This window comes from Salmo salar, chromosome 10 (genome assembly GCF_965601325.2).
Source record: "Salmo salar chromosome 10, fSalSal1, whole genome shotgun sequence".
Taxonomy (NCBI): domain Eukaryota; kingdom Metazoa; phylum Chordata; class Actinopteri; order Salmoniformes; family Salmonidae; genus Salmo; species Salmo salar.
In genome coordinates, this window is record NC_138300.1 from 30,443,292 (window position 1) to 30,453,538 (window position 10,247).

General features: G+C 40.4%; 1 protein-coding gene across 1 annotated transcript; it reads right to left on the minus strand.

Moving 5' to 3' along the window:
• Nucleotides 1-6,256: 6,256 nt before the first annotated feature.
• On the minus strand, nucleotides 6,257-10,247 carry LOC106614022 (high affinity immunoglobulin gamma Fc receptor I). The gene is made up of 8 exons (XM_014216914.3): nucleotides 10,003-10,247; nucleotides 8,643-8,681; nucleotides 8,213-8,512; nucleotides 7,737-8,030; nucleotides 7,317-7,562; nucleotides 7,157-7,198; nucleotides 6,953-7,040; nucleotides 6,257-6,828 (listed from the first exon to the last, which is right to left on the minus strand). Exons 1-8 carry the CDS (start codon nucleotides 10,031-10,033, stop codon nucleotides 6,663-6,665), a joined length of 1,206 nt encoding a protein of 401 aa, XP_014072389.2. The 5' UTR covers nucleotides 10,034-10,247; the 3' UTR covers nucleotides 6,257-6,662.

Below are 10,247 nucleotides of genomic sequence, written 5' to 3' on the forward strand. Positions count from 1 at the left end.
GCAGGGATGTAGAAATAAAGTAATTCTCTGTGTCTGTAAAAGTTCCTTGATTTCTTTCTCAACCCAGCCTTCCAGTGACACATTTCAGAGATATGAAGAGCTCTTATCAATAAGAGGTATGCTAAGAATGATGAAACCTACTGTAGGCTACAATACAGGGATGAGAAAGGGATGAAAAACAAACACAGTGAGCACTAAGCAGCACAAAAGGAAAGTATTTAACACTAAATCTGCTAAAGCAGTTATTTGGGCTGCTCATGAATGGAAAAAAAAGTATTACTCTGCATTTTTAAAGTCATGCCCGTTGACGTTGTCCACCCAATCAATGGATCAGAGAATGAATCTAGCACTGAAAGCATAAGCTACAGCTAGCTAACATTGCAGTGCATAAAATGTGTTGAGTAGTCGACTCAAACAGCGAGAAAGACAATAGTTGAACAGTTTTGAAAAACATTTTTTATCCAAAATGAAGGAGAAGCAGATTAACTAAATAACGAGCCTACCAGACGAGCTAAATAGCTTCTATGCTCGCATCGAGGCAAATAACACTGAAACATGCATGAGACCATCAGCTGTTCCAGACGACTGTGTGATCACGCTCTCCGCAGCCGATGTGAGTAAGACCTTTAAACAGGTCAACATTCACAAGGCCACAGAGCCAGACGGATTACCAGGACTCCGAGCATGCGCTGACCAACTGGCAAGTGTATTCACTGATATTTTCAACTTCTCCCTGTCTGAGTCTGTAATACCAACATGTTTCAAGCAAACCACCATAGTCCCTTGCCCAAGAACACTAAGGTAACCTACCTAAATGACTACGGACCCGTAACACTCATGTCTGTAGCTATGAAATGCTTTGAAAGGCTAGTCATGGCTCACATCAACACCATTATTCCAGAAACCCTAGACCCACTCCAATTTGCATACCGCACCAACAGATCCACCGATGACGCAATCTCTATTGCTTTCCACACTGCCCTTTCCCACCTGGACAAAAGGAACACCTATGTGAGAATGCTATTAATTGACTACACCTCAGCTTTCAACACCATATTGTCCTCAAACCTCATCACTAAGCTAAGGACCGTGGGACTAAACACCTCCCTCTGCAACTGGATCCTGGACTTCCTGACGGGCCGCCCCCCAGGTGGTAAGGGTAGGTAACAACACATCGGCCACGCTTATTCTCAACACTGGGTCCCCCCCACTAGGGTCCCCCCAGGGGTGCTCAGTCCCCTCCTATACTCTCTGTTCACTCATGACTGCACACCCAGGCACGACTCCAACACCATCATTAAGTTTGCTGATGACACAACAGTGGTTGTCCTGATCACCGACAACGATGAGACAGCCTATAGGGAGGAGGTCAGAGACCTGACCATGTCGTGCAAGGACAACAACCTCTCCCTCAACATGATCAAGACAAAGGAGATGATTGTGGACTACAGGAAATGGAGGACCGAGCTACCCCCATTCTCATCGACGGGGCTGTAGTGGAGCAGGTTGAGAGCTACAAGTTCCTTGGTGTCCACATCACCAACAAACTAACATGGTCCAAGCACATCAAGACCGTCGTGAAGAGGGCACGACAAAACCTATTCCCCCTCAGGAGACTGAAAAGATTTGGCATGGGTCCTCAGATCCTCAAAAGGTTCTACAGCTGCACCATCAAGAGCATCTTGACGGGTTGCATCACTGCCTGTTATGGCAACTGCTCGGCCTCAGACCGCAAGGTACTACAGAGGGTAGTGCGTACGCTGCTGCTACTCTCTGTTATTATCTATGCATAGCCACTTTAATAACTCTACCTACAGTACATGTACATAATTACCTCGACACCGGTGCCCCCCGCACATTGACACATTGACTCTGTACCGGTACCCCCTGTATATAGCCCCACTACTGTTATTTACTGCTGCTCTTAATTATTTGTTATTCTTATCTCTTACTTTTTTAAGGTATTTTCTTAAATACATTGTTCGTTAAGGGCTTGTAAGTAAGCATTTCACCTGTTGTATTCGGCGTATGTGACAAATAAAATTTGATTTGATTTGAAGCAAGAGCGAGATACAGAGATTTTATCTTTTTTTTTACTTTCAGTTTCACTTACTTGGCTAGGAAATGCAGCTAGCCTACTCAAACGCCTTGCTCAAACTGAGGGATGCTATGTTAGCTAGTTGGCTATGACAATCCAGCACAACACTGGAACTCTTCCAAGTCAAGGTAAGCTTTTGGTTGTACTAATTTATTGCGACCGAGGCCCGCTGGTGTAAGTGCTTAACTGCTTACTGACTGTACACTAACATTACTGCATGATTGTAGAGGGTTTATTAACGTGTTAGTTATATTTGCTATGTTGACTATGACCTTACTTTAAGCTAATATGGTGATAACAATGTAGGCTGTGTGTAGAGGTTATGATATGGTTTGGCTTGGAAAGGTTTTTTCGCCTGGTCACATACAGCTGATCTCTCTATATCTCTTTCTTGCTTCAAATCAAATCAAATTTGTGGACTTCAAGCTTACCTTGAAGTCCACAAGCGGAGATAAAAAAGAGAGAGGAGAGCGTGGCTGCTATGAAAGTGAACTGTGATTACGCCTGATTAGGGGTGTATTCATTCTGCCGATTCTGTTGAAAAACATTTCTTAAATGGAAACAAATGGAACAAAATGGGGATAAACATACTTGAATTTGTCCAATAGAAACTCTCATTTGCAACTATTGGAGTAATGATAATCTGCTAGATACAGGCAAGAGTGTGTAAGGCAGTATTGAATGTGCCACTGTCTATCCATGTGTCAATGTCTGTCCTCTCAAATTTCCCTCTCAACCTGTGTGCACCTACTTTGTAAACTTTCATCCATAGGCTACGTTGTAGCAACCTCGTGATGGGTATATGGAACATTCTAATATCATGTAGTAGCCTAAGCCTATCGCTGTTACATTGAACTAGGTGAATTGAAAATGAGTGCCAGTCATTCATTATGCAGTAATAGAAATAAGGCTACGCTCATTTAAAAAAAATCGTCCTTCCTAAATGGCACTGACCGCCCCTGGATTGAAGGTGCCGTTGCCAGTTGATAATCACCCCGGTAATTGCCTCGAATCTGAACGTAAACTATACTAAAACTAATTTCAAACATATAACAGATGATAAATAAATGAAGTAAAGTATGATGGGGAGAAAGGGGGAGAATGGGTGAGTTGATGAGCGAGTAGAAGCGAACGATGCATAATTATGTAATCACCAAATATGAATGAAGAACGGGGGGGCAGTCTATTACATTAATATATACTAAATATAATCTCAAAATGGTATGTACCCTATATCAGTCCACCGAATCCAAGCAGTTTTATCAGTCTATATGGGGCCACTTGGAGTACACAGTGAGAGCGTGCATAATTTACAATGGCAAGAAGACCAAGATGAATGGATGCACATGCTGCGTTAGCGTTGGTACAAAAACTGAATGAAAACGACTCAGGTGGTGGGGAAGAAATTAATCATGACATCTCTGATGATTATTATTCTGTTTTTGAGCCTCAGCCTGAACCTAAATCTCAGAGGCCTAAGCGCAAAAAAATACAGAACGGTGCCCGCACGGCTTGTTCTATCCAAAGTGATAGCACCGCTTGGATAGAACAAGCCGGTGACCGTGACAATCCCACATGAAAACATTATACAGTTTACTATAGCATAATACACTACTTACTATAGAATTATATATAACACACTGGAATATACTGTAGAATACTATACTACACACTGTAGTATACCTCGATCATGTGTAACCTACTTACTATATAATGTTGCAGTAAATACTACAGTAGTATCCGCAAAAAAAGCAGTGTTGTAAATTATATACTAATGTCCACAAAAAACACTACAGTCCACAAAAACATTTTTTTTTTACTAAAGTAAATAATACAGTATTTAATTTTTAATATAACCTGCCTATTCCCCTACCCCATGTCGCGATCTGTGCCACCCATAAGTGAGAAACCTACATGCCAAGTATAGTATGACTATACAAAACACTGAGAACTCCTGCTCTTGCCACAGATAGAATGACATCAAATCACGGAATATCTACAGTAGCTTTGATTGGATTTACTTTCAAAGTCTTAGCTAGCAGTCATCATTAGTTGTCATCAAGTCGACAATCTACTGGCAAATCCTTTTTAATCCTTGTCACATGAAGAAAATAATGAATATAAATTATAGATTAAACGTGTCGGTGCTCGGCAATTGTACATTAAGATTACACAACAATGAGCCGTTTGGAAGGAATCAGTGGCTAACTGCGAGCATAGCAAGAAACCACTAACGTTAGCCTGCTATTCAATGGAGTGGCTGTTTTTTTTCCCGAGTACCCATCATAAATCCAGAGAATGCCAGACTTTGATGACAAAGTTTGTTGACAAAATTTGCCCACAAAGGACCGCTGCGCCACCTTCAAAAGGTGAATCCAAAAATGCCTTGTATGCTGCTGCATAAATTATGTAATATGCAAGGGAGATATGCATACTGTAGCTAAGAAAGTAATACTAAGTGTATATTGTGTAGTAAACTGTTAGTAGTGCATGTGCCTCACCCTAATAATTCGGTCTATTTTCACCAACGTGGTTTTGTAACACATCGTTCATGGCTGGTGTGTGCTTGTTTGGCTACTTTTTGGTACAGCTTTGACAGTGCTACTGATAGTATTTGTGTTGCTTGGCTTGCACGTGCAAATTCAGCACACACAACATTCTATAATATAATTGAGTTATTTAACTTATATGACGTGTATCTTTTTTGACACACAAAGACCCAAACGGCGTTCAATGTGGTCTATTTTCACCAATTAATGTTCTAACTTGGTGGTGCACAAATAGCCTATAACCTGTTTTAGAGAAATGTAATCATTGAATATTGTAAGAGCTTTCATTGTCTGTTTATATGCCCCATTTATTTATCTTATGGTTCTAACTTGTACAAGGAGTACACTGTAAGAACAGCCCATGTTCTGAATTCTGTCGCTGTACATTTCAAAAGTGCTGAACAAATAGTTATATTGACTGTGTCCGTCGTAGCTTGCTCATTAATGTCTTAATTGAAATGATGGATTGTCTCTTATCTGCTCGTCGTCCCCTTATGCCAAAGTTTGTACATCTCAATTGTCAGTAGAAACCACATTTGTTTAAAAACCTCTACGGGATTGTTGTCCATTCTTGTCCCCCCTGCGGGATGGTTGAACTAACATAGGCTAATGTGATAAGCATGAGGTTGTAAGTAACAAATCATTTCCCAGGACATAGACATATCTGATATGGGCAGAAAGCTTAAATTCTTGTTAATCTAACTGCACTGTCCAATTTACAGTAGCTATTACAGTGAAAGAATACCATGCTATTGTTTGAAGAGAGTGTACAATTATTAACTTGAAAATGTATTAATAAACCAATTAGGCACATTTGGGCGGTCTTGATACAACATTTTGAACAGATATACAATGGTTCATTGGATCAGTCTAAAACGTTGCACATACACTGCTGCCATCTAGTGGCCAAAATCTAAATTGCACCTGGGTTGGAATAATACATTATGGCCTTTCTCTTGCATTTAAAAGATTATGGTACAAAAAAAATCCACAGGTTTTTTTCTTTGTATTCTCTTTTACCAGATCTAATGTGTAATATTCTCCTACATTAATTTCACATTTCCACAAACTTCAAAGTGTTTCCTTTCAAATGATATCAAGAATGTGCATATCCTTGCTTAAGCTACAGGCCTGAGCTACAGGCAGTTAGATTTGGGTATGTCATTTTAGGCGGAAGTTTAATAAAAGGGTCACATCTCTTTAAACAAGCAAAACTGTGGTTTAAAACTGTGGTGTAAATTCTTATATTTACTATTTGAGAGATTTAACTCTCAAGTCAATGCTTTTGGATATTAAATACCAATTAAACAATAGGACAGTAATGTGAGTAAAATATATTTGAAAGTATTGTAAAACTCACCAGCTGTTTCAATCACTCTTCTGTTTTAACAGTAGAATTTTCTCCCAGTAAGCCTCAAATTTCACATTAAATAGAAAATATGTTTTTTTCTGCAGTAAGATTAGTATTTCACACCTGTTTCTATTGTCAAATTCTCAAGCAGCCAAATGAAACCTATTCATAAGTAGAGAGGTACCTTACAGTAAATGGAAGGGATTTACTGTACAGAAACAGCATTACTGATACTCATCACTAGTTCACCTACAGGTGGAACATGAAGGTGAAGTGACTTTAATGATACAGATGGAAAAATTGTGCTCGTACACAATTGTTTTTAACTCATACTGTACATCCTCTTTATTGCTTAATTTGACCAGATAAAAGAAAAACTCTTGTGAGAAACAGAAACAGTGAGAAACAGATACAAAGGATAATGAATATGTTTGTACCAGAGGAGGCTTGTGGGAGGAGCAATAGGAGGACAGGTTCGTTGTAATGGCTGGAATGGAATAAATGGAACAGTATCAAACACATCAAACATATGGAAACCACTTGTGACTCTCTTCCATTTATTCCACTACAATGAGCCTGTCCTCCTATAGCTTCTCCCACCAGCCTCCTCTGGTATGTTCTGTATAGTGTAAAGCACACTAGTCTCTGGTTTGAGTGATAGAGTTTAGCTGGCAGTGGCAGGGTACTGCTGCTTGTCCAACAGGTTGGCCATCTCCATCCAGCCCAGATCCCACTGTACCTCAGTCACATCCTGCTTGGTCTGGGGTGCCTCTCCTGGGGGTGGCCCTTCTTTGGAGGAGAAACAGCTGCGGGTGCACCAGATACACAACCTTGAACCCAATAACAGACTGGTTAGTGACACATACAGAGTTTACTGCTCACTACAGAGTGTTTTTATGTCCATTGAATGTGATTAGTAAACAGAGATATTTGTTGAAGGTAATAACTACTAACCTGTAGTGACGAACCAGTAACATAACAACAGGAATAAGCAACAGGATAACCACAATGCAACAGAACAGCAACACCCATATCCAGGTACCTGAATGGGGAAAAACATGAACCCATATAAGTCGAGTGTGCACGCGCACGTGCATGTGTGTGTGTTGGAGGAGGGGGGTTGAGGTGATTGAAGGGTTATATGTGTAGACACTGTACCTTCAGAGGACAATGTCTTTCTCTCTTCTGAGGTGGAGTTCCCTAAAATAAAGGCATAAAAAATCAATGCAACGTAAAATGAAGTTAATCTGTATATCAAGCAGTATTGGGAGGTAGTAAAATATTTGGGCCGCAGTTGTGCCCAACCGTTTGGTCTTACTTCTCACAGACAGCCAACTCTCTGGGCTCTCCAACTTCTCCTCAGGTTCAGCACACTTGTAGAAGCCCTCGTCTGCACCGTTCACATTGTCAATGGTCATCTCTGTGACGTTCAGAGAAACAACCTCTACTCCGTCTTTGTAGAAGGTGGTCTGGTTAGGTTTGTGGAACCAGTACCGGCAGTGCAGAGTCACCTGATCTCCCTCTGTGACAGGGTGAGCAGGGCCCACAATGATCATGGAACCATCTGTGAGACACAAGAGAAGACACTAGACCATAGGCATAGACCATTACATATAGTGTATCTTACTTGCTTTCTTATGCATGATCTCGATTTCCACAGGCACATGGCATTATTTCCCCCCAACCACATGATCACAATACTGCTAATGTATCAGACAGTGATACAGATATGGCTCACAGCTCACTGTGATGTTGACCGTGTTGCTGCGCCATTTGCTGCTCTCACACCAGTACAAGCCACTGTGTAGAGAGGAGAGGCTGCAAGCTCCAGGAACGTCCTTCCTGACAGTGCCCTCTAGTGTCTGACACCCAGACCTAACTCCAAAGTCAGTGAGCTGCCACAATGTCCAGTCTGTGGAGTTACTCTCTGTGGAGTTGCTCTCAGACACAGCAGGGCACTGGAGTGAGAAGCGCTTCCCTTGGAAGTGCTGTCGGCTGTTGGGGATCACTACCAAAGAGGGTGGGGTCAGCTCTGCGAGAGAGATGGGTACAATAAGTGGGGGTGACATTTTTAGGATTACTCACTCTACTAATGCCATAACACCAAATGGCTACTCATCTTTGATGAGGTTATGTGTGCATTGATACCAATAGCAGTAGGCATATTGCATCCAACCAATCAGAGAACAGTGACTAGACTGAAGGTTGTCTCACCTGACACAGTCAAGTGGGCTGGGTCACTGAGTAAGGGTGTGGTTGAGCCATTCCGCTCAGCCTGGCACCAGTAGCTACCACCGTCAGCCTTGGCAACCCCAGTGATGGAGTAACTGTCACCACTGATTATGTGTCTAGCGTTTGGGGTCACAAGTTTGTGAGATGTGTGTCTGAACCAGTGATAGGTCCAAGAATAGTTAGCACCTGCTTCCACACTGCATCTCAGGGCCACAGATTCCCTTAAGTAGATGGTTGATCCTGGGGGCCAAACAGACAGAACCGCTCTGATATTGGGAGACCCTAGAGAAAGAGGGAAGCTCATTATTTCTGGACATTTCTGTGTGTGTATATGAGTGTGTGTATATGAGTGTGTGTGTATATGAGTGTGTGTATATGAGTATGTGTATATGAGTATGTGTGTATGTTTTACCTTTAGAGTCTGTAATTTGGATCATCAATGCTGTTAGACCTGATGAAGAAGAAAAAAAGGATCATTGATCAATGTTATCAGAAGTTAACTCTGTTTACTATTCAGGAGTAGGAAATAGAGCAGTAACAACATTACTGTATATACACTCAGTGGGCAGAGGAATGGGAAACAGTCTCTAATGAGTCTGTAGATGGATATCATCCCCATGGGGTAGGAGGAATGTACACGCATGTCCTTTCCTGCCATTTCTAATCCTTTCCTTCACAACAAGACTCCACACAACCTACAATCATGGTCATGGAGCTTATGGCAAGAAAAATACAAGAGTCGATAGCACTCAAATAAACCCACCTAAACATGTTCTCTTAAGAGTGACATTTTACCCCATTCTCACATTCAACTAATAGGCTACACTAAACATATTTAAAAAATGTAGCCTATGCAGAGTGCACTGCCGTTAATCAAAATTCAGACCGGGTTATATCATCATGCACATTATCAATGACAATAATTGACCATTGAAATGTACAGTGGTGGAAAAAGTATCTAATTGTGATACTTGAGTAAAAGTATAGATACCTTAATAGAAAGTTACTCAAGTAAAAGTAAAAGTCACCTGGTAAAATACGACTTGAGTAAAAGTCTAGAAGTATTTGTAAATAAAAAAAATAAAAAAATTCAGACCGGGTTATATCATCATGCACATTATCAATGACAATAATTGACCATTGAAATGTACAGTGGTGGAAAAAGGATCTAATTGTGATACTTGAGTAAAAGTATAGATACCTTAATAGAAAGTTACTCAAGTAAAAGTAAAAGTCACCTGGTAAAATACGACTTGAGTAAAAGTCTAGAAGTATTTGTAAATAAAAAAAAAAAATAAAAGCATAAATAATTTCAAATTCCCTATATTAAGCAAAGCAGACGACACCATTTTCTTGTTTAAGACATTTACGTATAGCCAGGGGCAGACTCAAACACTCAGACATTATTTACAAATGATGCATTTGGTTTAGTGAGTTCGCCAGATCAGAAGCAGTAGGGATTGGGGACCACGTGTTCTCTTGATAAGTGCATGAATTGGACCATTTTCCAGTCCTGCTAAGCCTTCAAAATACTTTTGGGTGTCAGGGAAAATGCATGGAGTAAAAAGTACATTATTTTCTTTAGAAATGTAGTGAAGTAAAAGGACAAGTTGTCAAAAAAATAAATAGTAAAGTACAGATACCCCATAAAACTACTTAAGTAGTACTTTAAAGTATTTTTACTTAAGTACTTTACACCACTGGAAATGTATATGAACAATTAAGACAATTCTAATTAGTCAATGAGGAAATTAAAATGAATAGGAGCTCACCCAGTATGACATAGACGGAGAGGGAGTTCATTCTATCTGGAGTGGAATTACTCTGGTACACAATTAAAACCCTGTCAAATCTCTTTCTGACTCTATCAAACAGACAGACTAATACAAGTATCAGAGAGATATCTTGCTAACTCACTGTTACACCTGCCATATCAGAATTGTCAAAGGGTTGCAGTCTTCAAAAGGGGAAAAAAAGGTCACTAATTTGGAGGTAAAATCTAAATGTGGATTTAGGG